Source organism: Martes martes (genome assembly GCF_963455335.1).
Source record: "Martes martes genome assembly, chromosome: 17".
Classification (NCBI taxonomy): domain Eukaryota; kingdom Metazoa; phylum Chordata; class Mammalia; order Carnivora; family Mustelidae; genus Martes; species Martes martes.
Genome location: NC_137905.1, coordinates 47076937 through 47097696, shown reverse-complemented (window position 1 = coordinate 47097696; position 20760 = coordinate 47076937). Strand labels below are relative to the sequence as shown.

The following is a 20760-nucleotide window of genomic DNA, read 5'->3' as shown; positions in this document are numbered from 1 at the left end:
CTGAATTCTATCCACAGACCCCTCCAGAGGGTTCCTGTTCTGAAATGTTAATCTAACCATAAAGCCTCCACTGGTTTTCATCACACTCGTAAGACAATTCAACTCCTTGCCGTGGCCCTGGCTGACCTGGCCTTCCTCATCAACAAGGACTCTCACTCCCTGACTCAGAGCCAGTCACACTGGTCTCCTTCCTATTACTGAACCCAGAAAAGGTCCCCACCTCAGGGCCTTTGCACATGCTGTTGCCCTCCCTCTTCTTGATCTGTACACAACTGGCCCCACCCCATCATGCAAGTCTCTCTAAAATGCCCCCCCCCAAAGAGGCCTCCCCTGGCTACCCACTCTGATCAAGAGTGTTCCTCTCCTCAATCTCTCTCTGTTACATTATACTCTTTTCCTTTCTTCATGGCAGTTGTCTGCTATGGGTAGATGCCAGCTCTGGGAGGGCACAGACTTGTCTGCCTTATTCCTGCAAAAGGTGCTGGGGCATGCTGGATGTTCACTAAATGACTAAAGAAATTTCAGAATTGGAAAAAGAAGATTCTGGGTGCTGTGCTGGCTCAGGACTGGGGTTAACCAGTAGGAGGCCCCATTTCTCCATAATCTACAGGCCGCGGGCAATTTGAAGCCACTTGGGGGCGTGTTAAGACCAAGTCAAGATGGTGGGGAAGTTAGAGGAAGTGGAGACACTGGAGAAGGTCCCCTGGCCAGGATATTTAGTGGATCATGTGCTCTGTTCCTGACCTGTGAGAAAAACGAGCACAGAGGGCTTAGCACACCCCACTTCAGACCATAAGCTCTCAAGGGAAGGTGAGAAGAGAAGAAACCGGTTCTCAGGTTCTCATTCATCGCTGTATTCTGATCACCCCCACCCCAGAGTGGGTACCCAGCAGGCGATCAATGAATTTCCAGTGAATGAATGAGTAAAACCTAGGACTGACTGGTGGTGTTTCAGGCTGTCCTTTGCCACAACTGGGATCTTGGCCACAGCTGGGCAGAAAGACTGACACTCGATTTACGTGACACACGGGTGAATCGGAGTATAAATGTCCATTTTCCCATCTGGGTTTGGTTCCACCTGGGGGTGGGGGGTGGGGTGGAAAAAAGCCTTTAAAAGGAACTAAAGGAGGCCTGGCCCCTGCTGTGGCCGCTCAGGGCCAGGTGCAGCGCCTCACTCCAGCGCACAGGGCAGACACCACCACCCCCCACACTGCAGGCCCCCACACATGCTCCGGCAGCCACCCAGACTGAGCTGGTGTCCGCGTGACACTCACCGGCCATCCCTAATATGGCAATCTATAGCCAGTTCTGGACACCCCATTCCAAGATATGGACAGTTTAGAATTAAGTCCAGAGCGGGGAGGGCAGGAAGGGGGTGTCTGGAGGACCATGTAAACGACACTGTCATCAGTTGTGTTCAGAATGAGGATGGGCTTCCTGACCCTCTGAGCCATGTCAGGTCACCCTGTTGGTGGAGAGGTCTGCCTGGGAAGGCAGCGAGCACCTGTCCTGAGAGCCACCTGGGAGAAACGGCACCCTGACTTGCCCAGAACTATGTGGAGGGAGTTAAGTGGATGGGTGGTCGGAGGAGTGCAAGGGTCCCTGCTGGGAGCCTTGGGGGGTCTGAGCCTGGGCTCTGTTGCTTGCCTCTCCCTGTGTGACTCCGGGGAAGCCAGCTCGCCTCCGGGCCTTGGCCTCCCCAGCTCTATAGGGTGACAGTGCATGGGTCCTGGAGACGGCCAGACACCTGGCTGTCCTCCACATAGTGGGGGAATGTGGGCATCCCTTACCCTGTTTACAACTCCATTTCTTCCGGTGATGCCGCAATAATTCTTACCTCTTGGGGCTAGTACGGGAATTAAATGCAACAACACACGTAGCATGTTTAGCCTGGTTTCTGTTCACTCGAGTGGTCCTGCATAAATGGTAGTCATTACCACTGAGTCATAGCTCTCTCAGGACCTTGGTGTTCTCATCTACAAAATGGGGATAAGAATGTCTGACTCTTTACTGGATTGTACTGAGGCCTGAGTAATATTTGTATCTGCAAGGTGTTTGGGAAATCACAACAGACTCCCCTAGCACAAGCAACTGCTACCCCTGTATCTCCTGTCACTCCCCTGCTGTCACCCCCCCTCGACCATAAGCTCTCAAGGGCAGGAGCCTTATCCTCTGCCTGACAACTCATAACTGTCAGTCCCCCCGCTCCCCAGCCTCTCCACTGAGCTCCAGCCTCAAATGCCCGTCTGCCTCTTTGATGTCTCCACTTGGATGATGAATACACTCTTTATCCCCTGCCATGTCCAAAGGGAAACTCCTGGTTCCCTACTCCTGCCCTCCAAAACACCCTGTGCCCACTTCCCGTCTTCTCCAACTCAGGAAATCACTTCACTACCCTCTAGTTGCTGAAGCCAAAATTCTAGGAGTCATCCTTGATCTACCCTATCTATACAAAATTGCACCCCAGACCCCCACCATCACCCTCACCTCCCACCTGGATGCCTGCCAGCATTTCCCACTGGGCCCCTTACTTCTACTCCGGGCCCCCACAGTCCATTCTCCCCATGGCAGCTGGAGGGAGCTTTGTAAAGGGCCAGTTGGCTCATGCCACTTTCCTGTTTAACAAACCCCAACAGCTTCCCATCATACCTGGCAAACATTCCAAACCCACTTATCTGGCCTAGAAGACCCCTCACCTCTTACTTGTGTCCCGCTCACTTGCTCAGCTTCAGACATAACCACTCTCCTCCGTGCCCTGATGTCAAGCTGCCTTCCACCTCAGGACCTTTGCACTTGCCGTTACCTTTTCCTCACTTCTTCGTGACTGACTCATTCAGGCCTCAGCATTCAAAGGCCACCTCCTCAGTAAAAATTCTCCTGTCCACCACCCTTGAAGACACCAGCCTGTTTCATTTTCTTCAGGACACCCACTCTAAAACATTCTTGTTTTGTTCATTTGTTTACTTGTTTACTGTCTGTCTCCCCACTAGACCATAATGCCCTCAAGGGCAGCCACCTCCGCCTCATTCATAGCTGTTCCCTCGGGGCCGTGAATGAGCGCCTGTCATGTACAAGGTGTTCCGAAGTCCTGGATGAATGAATAAGCAACTGTTATTCTAGTCACTTCACTAGAAGCAGCCCTTAAGTTTTGGGGGGGGGCGGTGGTGTGGGCAGAGGTGGCCTGTCTCTAGCAAGGGCTCCTCTCTGTGCCCACTCCCCCAGAAGTGGCCCTGCCGCACAGAGCCCAGGAAGTCCCAGCGACTGGGGCAGAACACAGCCAAGCCGCAACCCACCCAACAGGGAGCAAAAACTCCCTCTGCACATTCTGTGTTATAACCCCTGCTACTCCCTCATGTAAAAATGCCAGGATAGGTGAGTAACAGCAGACCCCAACCCCACAGTTGTGGGGTGACTGATACACCCTGGCCCGGCTCCCGGACTCCAAGGTATACTGACCCCATGTCTCCAGGTATGGATGACCCCGCACCCACTGCCCCTTTTCCAAGCAACAGGATGCATCTCTTCCTCTTGGGGACTTGCCTTCCCCCATTCTCAGGTCACACGGTCCAGGTGGGCTGACCCTACCTCCGCAGGGGTTGAGGACACTAACTCAACCCTGGCCGGCTGTTTTCTCTCTCTAGGCACTGAGGCTGCAAGTCGAAATGGGCAGGTGCCCATTTTGCCTGGCTCAGAATGAAAACAGAGACAGATCCCTGGAGCCGGGCCCCATGTTCCAGGCTGGGCCTCTTCGGTGACCTGAACCAAATATCCCCTTTCCTTCTTCAGCCACCTGGCATGGTGTTTGGTCCCGCCGCCACCCCTGCTAGCCCATCCTGCACAGTCTTCCACTTTTGGCCCCTGACCTCCCACTCCCAGAGCCCACCACACTCTCTTACGTTACACTCCAGGCCTGGAACAGCTTTCTCCCCTTCATATACCTAGTAAACTCCTACTTGTCCCCACTCAGGCAAGATTCCACCTCCTCCAGGAAGCCTTCTCTGATTCCCTCAGACATAGTTCACCTGTCTTCTCTCACACTCGCACCACATCCAATAGGTTTCTCTGGGAAACCTGTACTCACTAGGTCCTGCCCACCTAAAAGATTTTGTTAAGTTTTATTTGCCACAGTCATATTATGAAAACAAGGATTTTTTTTCCTCTCCAAATACAAGATGATGTTTTAACGGTTAATGTAAATTTTCAATCAATGCCTACCCCTACCACAGACATTCTGAATTACTCCCCTGGAGAGATGTCTTCCCTACCCTTGATTGAAAAGTCACAGCAAAACATCCCTCATTGATTCAGTAAACATCCACGTGTCCCCCTTGGTGGAAAGCATTGTGCTGAGAGCAGGACACACAAATTATAGAAGTGTGTTATAATCGTCCCTTTCTCTGTACGAGCTGGGAAAATGCAGGGAAGATTCCTGCCAAACGGTTGAATTGACATTACTTTGGAGGGACAGATGGGGGACTTTCCCTTAGTACTTCATGTCATTTTAAAATGATAGGGCTAAGGGTGTTTTTGACTTTCTTAGTATTGTTCAAGTAAAACATTTCTTAGTGGTTCGTTGGTGTGTCTGTTTCCCTAGAAGACTGGGAGTCCTGAGGGGGCAAGGAAGGGACTGAGTCATTCCTAAGCCTTTAGCTTCCCGCCAGGGCCTGACACACGGGAGGCCGGGAAACGTCTGTGAAATGACCACAGGACAGAGCAGAGCGGGCACGGGAAGCAGAACGGGCAGGCACGGGACACAGGCTGAGGAAGAGCGGTCAAGCCCAGCAGTGAGACAACTGGGGCTGCAAGGGGCAGCTAAGGGGGGAGGACTGTGGTACCCACTGCAGCTGGTTGGCACGGTGCCTGGAGCCCTTGGTGGCACGGGATAAACATTTGTCTGTTAGGGGAATGAGGTCACAGGGTGACAGAACTCCCGGGAAAGAAACTTGGCCCAGCTTCGTAGTTGCAGAAGGCAGACCCCAGCAGATCGGGGCTGGGGAGGAAGGAGCGAGAGGAAGGGGTTGGAGGAGGCCTTGAGAATCAGAGTCTGGGCGGGACAGCAGGTGGCAGGGAGCTTGGAGGAGGTAGTTTTAGGAGTGAATGCACGGAAGGAATGCCTGCCGCTCCCAAGGGAGGATGCCTGGCTGACCTGCACGAGGCTGCTCCATCCCTCTTCCCCCACTGGAGTCTTTGTCCCTTCCACAGATGCTTCCTCGGGCATATTCGGACCCAGCACTGGTGATTAGGGCCAGAAGCAAAGGAAAGGGGCTGGGGGCCTCCGGAGAAGGCAGGAGGCAGGAAATCAAAGCAGCTGGAGGGAGTGAAGTCTTGGAAGACTTCCTGGAGGTGTGGACTCCCAAGCTGTTGTTTAAAGGCTGAAGAGAAGTCTTCCAGGTAAAGGGAGGGAGCCAGCTTCCAGGCAGACAGGAGAACAGGAGCCAGGGCACGGACACTTGAGACCTGGGGGAGGGAGGAGCCCTGAGTATTGGGGATGCTCTGTGAAGAGCTGAGTGTGCTAAGAGGAAACCCCCCCCCACCAGCTTCTGGGATCTCTGGTGTGGTGAGGGGGAAGGTGGGAAGGATGGCTACAGGCAGCAGCCCCAGATCATGTGATTTGAGCCCTGGACTCCCAGGCTGCTCTGCCCCTTGGGGTGCCCTTGCCCGGGATGAGGATTTGTGGATTCAAGGAGGTCACGGTTAGGCACAGTGCCTGCTACCAAGGCAGCACCTGCCAGACTCCAGTTAGGTTGCCGTGGCGAGCCAGGCACCATGGGGCTAAGTCTGGAAGAGCTGTCACAGAGCAGTGGGTACAAATTGCTCTATGTGTCTCCGCAGAACGAGGCCCAGAGGCAGGAAGCTCTAAGGAGGAAGATACCAGCTCAGCATTAAAGACTGTCTCAATGAAAGCGCTGGTCAGTAGTGGAATGGGCCCATCAGAAGCTGAACTCTGTCAAGGGACAAGCTTGTGGGCACCAGACACCTTCTCTGTGTAGAGAGTGTCTGGCCCCCAGGGTTCCACGAAAGCCAGTGGATAGACAGAAAGAAAAGCGATCCAAAGAACAGTCATTGTGGGAAACTCGGGGCTAAGGGAAGTTAAACAAGGCTCCTTGCTGCAGGACTTCTCAGGACCTTCACTGCCCTGGAACACGAGCCACAGACTGAAATGCTTAGAGAACCCAGGGAGATAGTACCAATGGGTAATAGGGACAAGTGTGGATGGAGACAGCAGGCTCCTCAGGAGGGGAAGCTCTGTTCTACCTACTCTGTTCCACCAACTATCCTCATAGGAAATTTGTGGGCCACTTTCTTGGGTTGAATTGGGTCTCCCAAAAAGATTTGTTGGAAGTTTTAACCCCTGGTGCCTATAAATATGACTGTATTTGGAAACATGTAATCAAGTTAAATGAGGTCATTAGGGTGGGCCCTAATGCAATGACTGGTGTCCTTACACTAAGGAGGGGAAAGATGAATGCAGAGACAGACACGCACAGAGAGAAGACGGCTTTACGACCAAAGAGGCAGAGATTGGAGCGATCCAACTACAAGAATGCCAAGGATTTCCGGCACTACCAGAAGCTAGAAGAAGCTAGAGGGAGCAGAGAGAGATTCTCCCTAGAGCTACCCAGTTTGCAGGGCTGTGTCACGGCAGCCCTGGGAAATGAATACAGCTACTGACTCATGATTCAGTGTAGCTGGAAGTGTCCAGAATGGCCAGAGCAGCTGCGGCATTCCCTGACCCAGCGGCCACAGGCCTCTTTTCTGAAAGAGTATCTCTCCTTGGATATGCCCCAGCACACATTATAGGGCGCTGGCTCGGAGCCTCGGCCTTTCCTTCTGAGCCCACGTGGGCACCATTCCACGGAGGTGACTCCTCGTTTCCTCAGCCGTAAACTGAGGATAATGGGCCAGCCTCCCAGGTGTCCGGGAGACCTCGGTGAGACACACAGAAAGCGCTTAGCCGGGGGTTCCACCACATGGAGGAGGCCCTCCCCCTGTACCCCATTGAGACTCGGGGGCGGAGGACAGCTTCCCCAAAGGCTTCCCTTGGGTTGCTGGGAGCTGCCTGGCACGGGACCGGCGGTCGGAAGCATCCACATGGACCGGTCAGCCGCCTACACACTGGGCTTCTGTGGGCCCTCCGCTGGAGGGCGCCTGCCCCCCAGGGCTGCCCTTACCTGTGCTGTGAGCTGGATGGGCTGGGAGAGGGTGAGCTGCGGGGTCCCGGGGGGCTGGCTGGCAGGCTGTGGTGGTGGCAGGTCGCCCCCCCCAGAGGAGGCTGGGGGCTGCGAGGTCGAGGAGGAGGCAGAGGAGGAGGAGGAGGAAGAGGAGGAGGAGGTGGAGGAGGCGGCAGCAGCAGCGGCGGCGGCACTGGATTGCTGCACGGCGGCGGCCAGGAGCTGGGCCTGGGCTTGCTGCAGGAGGAGCTGCTGCTGAGTTGGCATCAGCGCCGTGAGCTGTGGGGCATGGGCGGCAGGGCCAAAGGAGGGGCGGGGGGGGGGGTCGGGAGGAGCAGAGAAGGCAGAGAGGGGTTAGTGCCCGAGCCAAGCAGGTTAGGGGACAGGTCTTCCAGGAGGCCTGAGGAGGGCAGGAGGCGGGTGTGAGAGCGTGGCCGTGGCCCTGGTAGGACACCCCCTGCCACGGGTCCTGTAACAGATGGGTGGCCCACGTTCCCCATCCTTCCCCAAGTACTTACCCCGGCTAGCTGGCTGCCCGTCAACATGAGTTGGGCCTGGGGCAGATGTGGCTGAGCCGGCTGGGGGGGCGGGGGTGCTGCTGGGGCTGAGTCACCACTGGGGTCTTCAGCCTTGATCTGGGGGGAAGAGAGGCAGGGTCCGGGACCCCAGAATGTTAAGTGGAGGCCAGAGAGAATGCCCACCTGTGAACCAAAGAGAGGGCACATGTGTGGCAACAGCAGCCTCGGGCTAGTAAAGGAGGGGTGCGTTGGGGCATGGAGGCAGGGCCCTGTGCCGACTGGCCGGTAATTTCAGGCCACCCCTCTGGCCTCGGGTTGCTCATCATTCAGTAGGGCTAACACACCCCCCTGCACCAAACAGGAGGGGGCACCTTTGGAGAGCAGTTTTCCCCTCTGCGGGGTGGGGGTCGGTTTCTCCATCTGTAAAATGAGGAATGTGCCAGCAGGGGGCTCGGGGCATCAAAGAATAGAGTTCCAGGCACCAACCCCTCATAGGCTTTAGCTAGAGATGCATCTCTCACTAATGAAGTGAGACTTCATTGGAAGAATGAAAAAAAAAAAAAATCACTCCCTTGGAACATGGATCTGGAATTCAAGTAAGTATAGAAAGAGGTAGACAGTTCAAACAGGTGGCGTGGGCAGGTGAGGAGGGGTTGGGCTGGTGGTGCGTGTGGGCCTCCCGGAGGGGAAGCTTACTCGGCTACCCCTCTGCTCCCACCAACCATTCATTTCAAAATCTAAAGCAAAACCCAAAAACAACCTAAAAAAAAAAAAAAAATCCGCTGGCAGGACCAGCCAAGCACATATGTAGGCCAGATGTGGCCCAGATGCTGCCAGCTTTTAGCCCCCACCCCAGAAGTCCGCCGAAACCCGCCTTGTCTCTCGGCGTAGTATGTAGACGCGTCTTGCATCAAACACATAGGACAGACCAGCATAGAGCAGTCATGGTCTTCCTTCTCTCCTAGGCAGAAAGGCCAGGCCATGGTAGGCTTGCCTGAGGTCGGCTGGTAAAGGACGTGTGTGGGTGGGGTGGGCATGGCTTGGAGAATCACGCTCTTGGGCCCAGAGGGGACGCTGGGCTAAAGGACGATCCCTAATCCCTCAGCCCGATGTCCCAGCTCCGTTTTACAAGAGGGGTTCCAGAGAGGGCAAGCAACTTGTGCAAGGTGACACAGCAGCTTGGCAGGGGGGTGTGGCATTTGGAATGCAGCGTGAGATGAACAGAGGCCTGGCCAAGGCCAGATCCCAGAGCGTGAGTGGCGTGCCCCAGGGGATGGAGACAAATGTCAGAAAGTCTGAAGGGTCCAGGGATGCCGCATCCCCTGGTGGGAAATCGGGGGCCTCCGGAAGTCTGGCTGTGTTCTGCTTCTTAACCTGGTGCAGGCAACATGGGTGTTCAGTTTTGTGAAAATCCACTGAGGATCTGTATTGCCACATTTCAATTAAAAGTTAAAAAAAAAATAAAAACAATCAACATGGTGAGAATACTAGTCCTCTTTCAGAATTCTTTCATTCTTTCTGGTTCTCTTGAGAAAGCCTCCCTTAGGGGCTGGGATGGGTCTAGTGCCTCACCCTCAGCACTGCTCACCTCCCTTTCTAACAAATGAAGGGAAGGCCTCGGGCTTAGACCCATCAGCAGGCAGGAGTCTCTGGGTACATTTTAATAATCATTGTGTTGGGGTGCCTGGCTGGCTCCGTCGGTACAGCACTAACACCTGATCTCGGGGTCACAAGATCGAGCCCCACGTTGAGCACAAAGATTACTTATAAAAAAAAAAAAATCATTGCATTTATTTCCATGGCAAGACAGTCTGGTTTTCCATTCATGAAATTTCCATTTAAAAAACATTTATTTGAGCTGTTGAAAAAGCAAGCCAGTTCATAAGCTGAGAATTGCTGAAGCTGACTGATGGGTACCTGGGGGCTTACTTTCATGATACTCTTTTTGTCTCCTTTTTTATCTGCTTCACATTTTCCATAATAAAACGTTTTTAAAATTGAAGCCAATTAACACGATTGTAACGTACATAATTGTACACGGCAGTGTGTGGATGTGTCTGAAATCATGATGGGAGCACATGAATCACTGTAGTTGGGGAAAACAGAGGCCGCCAGCGAACAGGACGAGGTGTGGACAGAGGCCCAGAGTCAGAGGTCAATGCCCTCTCTGCCTCGGGCTTTCCCGAGGAACCAGGGTCCAGGCGAGGGAAGGGCAGCGAGAACCCTTCTTTTTCAGGGTCCCCTGGTTTCCTCACACAGAAGCAAGGCTGCTGTGGGGCTGGGAGAGGCTGCAAAGATAGAGCTGAGGAGGGAGAGGGTCGAGGCAAGGCATACGCGCTCCGCTCCAAGGGCTAAGGCCAGAACTGCGCCCGAGATGAGAGAGAAGGAGGCCAGAGCCAGAGCCCTTCTCCCCTGGGCCCTGGCCAACTCACTCAGCACAAGATGCCCACCCGTTAAGCTGCATCAGGGCACCTCAGAGGCCATGGGATCTGACAGCCCCCCGTGTTAGAGAAGAGGAAACCGAGAAGCCCAGCAGCGGTAGGGGGCGGGGCGGGACAGTGATTTTCCCAAGGTCACAGAGTAGTTCCTGGCTCCCAGCCCCACGTCTTGCCAAGGACCCCTCTGTCCCTGCCCTCCATGCTGCCTTCAACCCCAACAGACTGGAGCGTGGAGGCCCCATCTGGATTTGTTCTGTCTGGCCACTTCCAGCCTCCCCATCAACCTCAGCCATCCTTACTGGGTCTGCCCCCCCATCCTTACCCCCCTCTATTGGCTGGCCCCTGAGTGTGTGTGTTGGGGGGCTGGGGGGTAGGGCAGGCCCCTGTCAGGGAAGTTGGGATGGGGGCGGGGCGCTCAGCTTCCTGTTGTGCATCGCCCTGGGGCTCTGGGGGGGATTTCCCTGGCCACCCCCACCCCCCAGGGAAGGGGAAGGAGCCTGGGTGAGTCACAGGCCTGGGGCGGGAGCCCAAGTGTGAGAAGGGGCGGGAGGAGCCTTGTCACCAAGGTATCAGGGCTCCATGTCGCCCCCCTTCAGGCCCTGGGCCCACAGAGGTGTGCGGGACCCTCTCCCAGACACCAACCCATCGCAGGAGACCCTCCTCTTTCCTCTGCCGTGGCTGTTCGGATAGGTGCTTACCTTGGTGCTGGGGCCAGTTGGGGACACGGAGAACGGGGAGGTTTTACTCTGGGGGTTCTAGGAAGAAAAAAATTGGGGTGGGGAATTGGAAGAGTGAGGTGAAGCAGCTCAGCTCTGACACCCTGCCCCTTCCCCACAGGGGCCCCCTCTGTTCCCTTCTCCCCCTTCCCACCCCTCCTGCTCATCCACTCCCTCCTGACCTGATGGTTAGTGTCTGGTCCATTTCTTTCAGTGTCTGCAACGAGAGGGAAAGTGAGTTGTCACCTGTGCCCCCCACAGCCCTGCAGCTCCCCCACCCCACAGGCCCCCTGCCTTCCCTGCTCCCCTCCCCACCCACCTGTGTGCTCTGATGGGGAGTCCAGACCTTGCTTCTCGGCCTCCAGGGGCTTAGACATTCTTATTTCTGGGGACAGAAGAGGGATGTAAGTGGGATGAGGGAAGCCAGGAGGGCCCTTAGGCACCACCCCGGCCTCTCTCCAAACCCCCCGCACCCCCTGCCACCTTGCAGGTGCCTCTTTCCAGGAGACATGCCCTCCTTACTGGGCCTCTGCCCTCCTCTGGCAGGACAAGAACGGGACCCTTTTCACCCCTGCCGAAGGTGGCACGGGGAGGGCCAGCTCCCGTGAGGCCCTGGGACAGGGTGGGAGGCAGCTGGTGGTCGCAGGAAGGCTTTGGTGCCTGGGAGAATGTGGGTGATGTTCCACAGGAGCGAGTCAGCCTCCGGCCTCCTCCCGAGGCACGCCCGTCCTGCCTCACCAGGTTTCGGGTGAGACATGTTTTCCACTCTGAATGGGGCCTGGGGGTGTGAAGGGCTGTAGCATCCCCAAAGGAGTGAGTCTTCTGATCTCTGCGTGGGATTCGGCGCCCTCTGCCCCTCCCTCAGCCCACAATGTTCCTGTCCACACCTGACCCCCACCTGGCCTCCTGGCCTCCCTTCTCACATTCAGCACACAGGCCCGGCAGCCCCACGGGAACTCGGAACCCTGACTCCAACACCATCCAGCTCTGCCCCTGACCAGGTCCTCAGCCTTACTCCTAGGCTTCCCCAGGACTCCAGCCTTGAATCCCAACTGCACCCCAGATCCAACCCGGGTACCCCAGCGTACAAATGCAGTGCCACGCGATCGTCCTGTAAACCCAGGACATGAGGGGAGGGGGCAAACAGCCAGCTGGCACTGGGGACACAAAGCAATACTCTGCCCTCACAACACTCCGATGCTGAGAATGGGAAGGCAAGCACTTACCCATGCTGAGCACAGCGTTAAGTATGATTCAGAGCTCACAGTAGCAGTTGGTGCTAATATTACTCCCATTTTACAGAGGAGGAAACCAAGGGCCCGAGAGCATAGTAGAGGTATGACAGTAGAGGTGCCCCAATTGGACACCAGTCCATGACTCCAGAGTTCCCGCTTTTAATCAGGACTGCTATGGTCTAGTGGACCCCTGCTGTGATTGCTGCCGGCCTCATCTCCAGCTGTCACCCCTACTGGAGTTCACCCTGACTGATGCCATCTCAAATCCAACCCTTTCTCGTCCTAGACCCCACACAAACCTAGGCTTCTGCCCTACCCATTCTCAGTTCCCTTACCCACCCTGAATCCCAACTCCCATCCAGATGGTACAAGTCCTTCATCTGACCTTGACTCCCAGTGTGGCCCCAGACCTCACTCGTGACCCTGACTCTGACCCGAAGGTCTCCCCCACCGCTCACTCCACATCCCTGCCTAAACCACGATGCCCTATCAAAGGGGGTGTCCAACCCAAGAGTGTTCCATGCCCAAGATATTTAAAGATGGCCCACTAACGAGAGCTAGGACATTCTCAGCAACTGGAAAAAAAAAAATGTCCAGGAATTTTGCAATTGAGGGTTACTCGACATGAAACGCTGCTCGGGTTTAAAATTACTGATTAAAAAGCCAGGTCACATATTGCTCGTGGGAGTGTAAATCGATATAAGCACAATTCAGGAAAACTGAAGAGGTGCCCCCTCCCTAGGACCCCGCACATCCACTCCCGGGCAACCTCCTGAGACAGAGAAACACCCTGCCTCCTAAGCCCGCAGGCACACAGCAGCCCCTTCCAAATGGCCCCAAACCGGAAACAAGTCAAAGACCTCTCAGCAGATGGACACAATGTGGTTTGTCCACGCAGTGAAATGCCCCACTACAAGAAAAGGACCAAACTCCTGCATCACACGCACCCCTGAGTCTTGGAGGCCCGACACCGAGGGAAAGACATCAGACACAAAAGCGGACAGACAGTAGGATTCCAATTACAGGAAGCTCACAAACAAACAGGCAAGATGATACCAGATGGCCAAGGTCAGACTCTGGGTACTGTTTGGGGCTTGCTGACGGGGAATGGGCGTGAGGAGGCCTGCAGGGGGTTGGAAATGTTCTGTGCCGTCATCTGTTGGGTGGTTATGTGGTTCCATACATAGGGAAAATGCATCAAGCCGCACCCTTAAAATTCAAGCACTTTACTATAAGTATGTTTTCACTTAAAAAAAAGAAAAAAGAAAAAATTAAAAGCTAAAAGAGAAGAAAAGAAAAGAAAAGAGCCAGTACACAGAGCGACTAAGGCAGAGGCTGGTGAGGACGGTGTGGGGAGCAGGTTCCCAGGATGCTACGGGAGCTCAGGCCCTGCTTCTAGGCCATGGGTGGTGGTGGTGAGTGGCTCATGATCTTGAGAGACACAGGAGGAGGCCCCAGGTGCTGGTCCCAGGTGAGAGACCCCACTCGTGTCTCTGGGACACCAAAGGCCTAATCCTGCCTCTATATGACCCAGAACTTGGTCCAGCTCCCAGTGACGGCTGATGCTAGTGTGCTCCTCTATCCCAGCCCTCCTAGCATCCCTGAGACTCCTGCTCCAACCTCCTCCCTGGCCCCTCCTCCCAGCCAGTATCCATCAGGCCCCAGGGAGGATCTCCCCACAACCTGGCTGTGAACCTTTCCACAGCTCCCTGTCTCCCCAAGAAAAGCCCAGATAGGGTTTTCAAAGAGGTAATCAAGTTAAATGAGACCATTATGGTGGGCCTTAATCCAATATGACTAGTGTCCTCATAAGAGGAGGAAATTGGGACACAGACACATAGAAAGAAGCCGGTGTGAAGACTCAGGGAGAAGTCGGTCCTCCCAAGCCAAGGAGAGAGGCCTCGGAAGGAATCAACCCACTGCCACCTTGACCTTGGACTTCTAGCTTCCAGATTTCGGGGAAGTTAGTTTCTATTGTTTAAGCCACCCAGCATACAGTACTTCAAGATGACAGCCCTGGGAAAATAATACAGCCTCCCACGGCAGTGCCCTCCCACTGTCCTAGCCCTGAGCCCACAGGACCGTGGTCTTCTGTGTCCCCATCTTCTCCCACCAGACCTGGGGCAGGCCCGCTCTGACTCACTGCTGGCTCCCTGGCACCCCCAGCTCAGAAGAGTGGGTGCTCTCTCTCCACTTGCTCCTGCCTCTGTCCTGCTGTCTCTCTGCCATTTAACACAGGTTTCCTGAGGCCTCGGTATGGGCTGCTCCCCCCACCTGGAAGGCTGCCCTCCACTCTGTCCACCTGGCGAGCTCCTACTCATCCTTCAGGCCCCAGGACAAGGTCTGTCCCTTATGACGGTGGCTCCCTCCACCTCCTCCCCTGGTGACTGTCCTAGAGGCTGCAGTCATCTGGGCCCCAGTACATCTCCCCCGTCAGACTAGGACCCCCTTGAGGGCAGGTCTGACTCATCTTGGGGTCTACAACACTGCCCAGCCCAGGACATCTGGGTCGAGTGCACAAGTGTGCCCCGAGGCCCTGATCTCCCTCCTCCCCCCAGCTGGTGACCTTTTCTTCTCTACTAGCAAACTCCGGCTCCTCTTTAAGGTCCCAGCTCACACATCACCTCCTCTGTGAGGTCCTCCCTGACTCCTCAGATGGTTAGTGTCTTTCTTATCTGGAAACCCCCTGCCTCCCCCTCCCTAACACACTCTGACCCCGTGGGCAATGGCCTCCCCCTGCCCCAGACTATGAGCTCCTTAGAGCCCAGCCGCCCTGGCTGGGACTGTGTCTTTGGAATGAATGAATGCGTGCAAGAATCTCTGACAGACCCGGACCCAATCTTGTCCCAGGTAAGCCTCTCTCCCTGCTGCCACCTGCCACCTTGACCTTGAGCCCCAATCCCCAAGCAACTCCAACCTAAACCTTTGAAGTAACCTCTGCAGGGATAGTGGCCGTGGAGGCAAAGGTGGCATGAGAGGAAATCTCCACCACTCCGTCTCCCTTGTTCTCTCTAATTCTCCCCCCACCCCGATTCGCACACAGCCCAGGCACCCTGCAGCATTTGGCTGGGCTGCCGGCAAAATGGCCAGTGTTGCCCTTTGCCCAAGCCCATCTTTCTTTTCTTTCCTCCTTCCCACAATCCATGAAAAGGGAGTCATCGAATCATCCCCACCAAGAATGAAGAGGGGACTCCCAAAGCCAAATGATGCCTTAACACTGGGGGGCACTGGCAATCCCCTTAAGAGGCCTGCTGAGGCATCCGTCCTGCAGGCTGTCCGCCCAGGCCCCGGTCTCTTGACTCTAGAGAAACGCTGACACCTATTCCCACCCAGACTCTCTGCTTTCACAGAGGCAAGGGGAGACCTGGACATCTGGACTTTGAAAAATCCCCCACCCCCACCAGGCGATCTAATATGCTCCGGCTCCCTGGTGCCTTCCGAAGCTCATCTCAAGGCCTCGTTCACACAGAAAGGCTGCTTGCTCATGTGACTGTAGTCATCCCTCCCTTCTCCGGTCCCAGGCAGTGTATAACTCTTTAGAGGGCCAGGCAGGAAAAAGCAAAGCAGAATTCTACCGGGCCCCTTGAATCCCACCATCCTGGAGTCAGACACACCCAGGGCTACCCACACCCTCGGGGTCACACTCGCTTGCCCCACTGCCTCAGGCCTGGGACTCTGGGTCCCCTCCGCCCTCCCCACCCCTCCCTCGCCCCTCCCTCCCCGGACTTTCACTTCTCCTCTGCATTTCCCCCAGCCGGTTTTAGCAGACTTCGGCCAGCTTCTCGTTAGCACTTACCGAAAATGGGGCTAAATATAGAGGGCCCAAGGGCTGCCCCTCACCCCTCCTGGCCCCTCTTGGCCTGTCCCCTGGGTCTCCTGCCTTCAGAGCCGGCTTCAATCAACGCTGCGGCTTGGGAGCCCCTGTGGGCAGGGTTCACGCTGCCGGGAACCTCTGCGGGTCCAGCTGGCCTGGTCCTTGCCTCCCTAGGAGCAGCACCTCACACCCCCACCACCCCACATCTGTCCCTGGGTGGCCTCAAGGGAGTGAACACTTCTGAGCTGTCAGGAGGGAGGGATGGTGAGAGAGGCAGCAGACACAACAAGAGAGGGTGGCCCCCGCAGCTGTGCCGACAACAGGCTAGAGCTGCTACGTCGCACACACACCACAGCCTCAGTCGGGCAGGGCCCAGACGAGGACAGACCATGCAAACACACACAGGGACAGGTGCACACAGAGCCCAGGCAGGAGAAGACACACACCCAGACAAAATGACATGGATACATATGCAAAACACACACCTAGACATGTGCAAGCACACCTGCACTTACACACACACTCACACACCCAGGTCACTCAGACAGACAGACAGACAACACACACATATGCCCACATACACCGAATCGCACCCTGGAGTCACGAAGAGACATACAAATAGACATGCATGTGTACATACACACACACACACACACAGAGGTCACTCAGACACACAACACACACTCACACCTGAGTCACTCACAGACAGACAGATAGACAGACGTGTATACACACATGCACTCTGGTCACTCAGACGCACACATATGCCCAGAGCCACATAGGCAGATACACACGGAGACATGCACATGCACGCGCGCACACACACACACACACAGTTACTTGGATACACACAAATGTGCGTACATACTCAGAGTCACTCACAGACAGACACATGGACTGACACAGACAGACAGACACACACATACCCAGGCCCCCTAGATGAACATACACACACACGAGTGCACACTCACACATCCAGAATCAGCTCATCCTGGGACACGGCCAGGGTGGACCCCTGAACCCAGTTCGCAGGTGCGGAGCTCAAGCCCAAGTGGGACGAGTGATCTGCCCAATACCCTGCAGTGTATTCATTCACGTCCAGGCAGGGAAGCCAGGCGGGCTTCCTGGGCAGGGCAGCTCTGTGAGAAATCCCCAGCCAGGGGTCTAACTCAGGACTTCCAGCACATACGAGGCCATTCAACCCCAGATGGGCATGAGTCCGGGGTGGAGCAGAGGGCATGCATGTGCAATGCCCTGGATCTCTGGGTCTACACTGTATGTGCGCACACACATACATAGTTGCACAGACAGTCACCTCAATAAATAACCATGTGCCATCCTGTAAGTACTCTTCCCTCCATCTCAACCCCCTCCTTCACCTCCTTTGTCTTGCTCATACCTACTCATCCTTCACATCTCAGCCCGCACGTCCCCTCCTCCAGGAAGCCCTCTCTGACACCCCACTGGCTCAACCAGGCCAGTCTTCTGGGCTCCCACGGCTCCCTGTGTCTCCGGCATCCCAGCCCTGACTCCTCTGCCCATGCCTCCTCTGCTGTCTAGCCAACAGGTCTGTGTGTCCCAACTGGGAACTCCGGGAGGATGGGCCCAAAGCTCCCTTTTTCAGTTATATTTCCATCACCCAGCACGGAACTGCTCAATAAATATATGCGGTCGAAGGATCCCAGGGATGTCCACACACACAGATGTATAGAGGATGGCACACGCCAAACCAGGACTCATCCCGCAGATGCTCACAAATGGGACACACACCGACACTCATGCCTATACAGCCACAAACGAAACAATCACGCAGTGCTGACGCTTGCTGTGTTCCAGGCACTGTGTTAAGCATCTACACACATTACCTCATTTAACTGTCCCATCAGCACTGCTGGGAGATGACTATCATTATGCAGAGAGAGACACATTTTATCAAATGAGCCAACAAATACAAATCATGTTGTACGGTGCCTGGCACCCAACATCCACTTGGTCCGCTGACATATAATAAATTTCCAGGCGGTGATAAATGCCATAAAGGAAAGACAAAGCAGGGGCAAGGGGACTGAGAATGGTGGGACTGGTTGCCAGTTCAGACAACGAGGTCAGGGAAGGCCTCCCTGAGGAGGTGACATTGGAGACAAATGAAGTGAGGCAATGAGCCAAGAGATCATTGCCAAGGCGAGCCCACAATGCCACACACAAGAGCCCCGCACGTACAGACACATGACAGGCATACTCGGAGGACTCAGAACTACAAGTCACCTACACACGCACAGAAACTCACACGCACTGAAAAGTCCTGCAACTTAGTGTTCCCACCTCTTAGCAGCCCCCCCACCAAGAAGCCCACTCACTGATCCTCCATATACGAGCCTGCTACCAACACGGAGCTCCACCGCCCCCCAGCCACAGCCCTCAGAACATGGCAGCACAGATGAGGAGGGAGATCAGAAGCCCCCAGGTGTTTGGAGTGGAAGGGAAGGGGAAAGAGGAGCTGAGGGTGGGGGCCCAGGGTGGGAAAGGGGGAGCTGGTGAGGTACAGAGTGAAAGAAAATAAGAGCAGACGGCTAAGGAGGAAGGGCAGGGCAGGCAGCAAACGCTGGCCCCAGGCCCCTTACCTGGAGCCCCCATGCTGGTGTGAACCATGCTGCCCGCCCCGCAGGGCTGGGGGAACAACTGTGTCATCTCCCCGCCCTCTCTGGGGGCCAAGCCCTCTCAGCCGGAAGTCACCCAGGGAGGAAACCACAGGGTCCGCCCCCTTCAGAAGGGAAAATACTCTGGCCCTAAGGCCCACCTCAGGAGGCTGCGGACCCCAAATCATGTGTATTTTGGGGAAGTGGGGGCGCAGAATCACCAGGCTGGAGGGGCTGAGTCCTCCAGCTGAGTGTCTGGGACATGCCTGCCCCAGCTACCCCAGCCCTCCCTCCAGCTGCCTCCTCCACGGCCAACACATCTGGAACGGGACATGTGGGCCTGGGAGAGAGGGTGGGCCCCTAACAACAACAACAACACTAAACACTGGCTGGAAGTTTTTGGGGGGCTTTCCCAATGTCAGGCTTGACAGGCGCACTTGACAGGCACCATCTCTTATAGTGATCACTATTTGCCCCATTTTACAGACCAAAAGACTGAGGGCCAAGAGAGCTGAGGTGCCTTCCCGAGGGCCCAGAACCAAGAAGGGACGAAGCCAAGAAGCACAGCGGGATGAGACGTTTGCACTGGGTGTCCTGCAAGGCTATAAGAGGGGAGGTACCCAGCCACGCACCTGTCTGCAGGTGAGGCATCCATCCACTGAGAGGAATCGGTGCCCGTGGGCAGTGGCAGTGGGGGCGACGGGGCAGGGCCTTGGCCCAGAATAGGGCAAGACGTCTGCCTGGGGGCAAATGCGGCCGGCCGAGCCGGTTCAGGTGAGGGGAGCCCCGCGTCCCCTGACTGCCCGCCGGCCATTCTCAGAACTGCGCTCCCGGCCCAGCATTTCCCACCGTGCCCGCCAGAGGGCGGCAGCGCTCAGCCAATAGGCCGGAGGGCGGGGCCGGCTGCGGAGGAGGAAGCCCCTCCCTCCGCTCCCCTCCCCGCCCCCCCCCCCGCCCCCGCGCGCACACCTGCGAGGGTCACACAAAGGCGCAGGACTCCCAACGCACCGCGGTGTAGACAAAGGCGCGGCGGAGTCCGCTGCCCTCTTCCTCCTGCCCGCGCTCGGTCCGAGCCTGCCAGGCCACCTGGCGCATCCACATAGCCCGCCCGCCCGCCCTAGGTCCCGCAGGACTCGCCGCGCCCACGCTGAGGGACCCCCAAACCACACGCGCGCACACAGACGCCTGGACTCATCCAGACAGACACATACACTCAAGCATTTACACACATGGGCCCCAGCACTTCACACACACGTGTGCACACGCAGACACAAGAGAACCCTCGTCTATGAGCCCAGGGTCCAATATCAGCCCTCTCTACCCACCATCTGTGACTCCTGTGTACAGAAACCCCTCTGCTCCCCCACGTGGGCACAAGGGCACATCTACATGTGTGTGCCCAGGCACACCTCCTGGCCATGTGTGCCCACGCTCACACCCGTGCACACTTGGGCAGGACAGAACACACAGGCAGACCCTTCATGAGTGCCCTTCCTTCTGGACCCAGTGCACCCAGACACACCCAGGCAGGCAGGCCAGCCCGCCCACTCACTGGGGATGGCCAAGGGCTTTTACATCTGCACACAGAGGGGACAGTTCCCAGCCACCTACACTCCACAGCATCCCATATCCCAACAGCTGTTTCACCCAGGAGATCCAGAGACCACACAGCATCAAGCCACCCACCACAGCTTCAACTCAGACCTCCCCCCTCCTGGCCCAACCCCGTCTCTCTTTCAGATGCAGGGTTTCTGTACATGAGGGCCTTCCGGATGGCAGTCTGGCTGGTGGCCGTGAGTACTGGAATCCTGTCTTGATGCCATAGGCTCTGTTCTGATTTAGGATTTACATCTTGAGGGGCATGGAAATGAGGGTCATAAGGACATCACGGGGGGCCAGAACCCTACCAAGCAACTGTCATGATCCACCGTGGACATAGTCAATGTCATCCATGTCAGGTTCCTGCTTTTGGACATGACTGGGTGTCAGCCCCTTAGGATGAGAATGAAGGGAAGCGCCACCCATTTCTGGCGCTGCCCTCCCAGGTCTGTAGCTGAGTGGGGGAGCCAGGGAAGGCCTCAAGTGCTCCCCCAAGGGATAAAATCACCTCATACTTCTTGCCTCCCAGGCTGACAGAGTCCCGGAGCTGGAGTCAGGGAGCGGAAGAAGAATGGGTCTGAGATGTCTGCCTGCTGGGAAAGAACAGAGGGCCAGACTTTGGGGCCGCTGGG

At 56.1% G+C, this 20760-nt stretch overlaps 1 protein-coding gene across 14 annotated transcripts in view; it reads right to left on the bottom strand.

The window, feature by feature from the left end:
* The window catches only part of POU2F2 (POU class 2 homeobox 2), a gene marked incomplete at both ends in the record, with an annotated part of 34044 nt that extends 15502 nt beyond the window's left edge, over positions 1-18542 (bottom strand). For 5 of the 14 annotated variants that reach the window (XM_080828480.1, XM_080828482.1, XM_080828488.1 and 2 more), the window contains 5 exons: positions 7691-7807; positions 10827-10883; positions 11027-11061; positions 11164-11229; positions 18515-18542. In XM_080828480.1, coding sequence (XP_080684606.1) covers positions 7691-7807; positions 10827-10883; positions 11027-11061; positions 11164-11229; positions 18515-18542 — 303 coding nt within the window. Of the gene's footprint in view, positions 1-7172; positions 7452-7690; positions 7874-10826; positions 10884-11026; positions 11062-11163; positions 11230-18514 lie in introns of those variants that run through there. The other 9 variants (XM_080828481.1, XM_080828487.1, XM_080828489.1 and 6 more) reach the window with 5 other exon arrangements.
* Positions 18543-20760: the final 2218 nt, after the last annotated feature.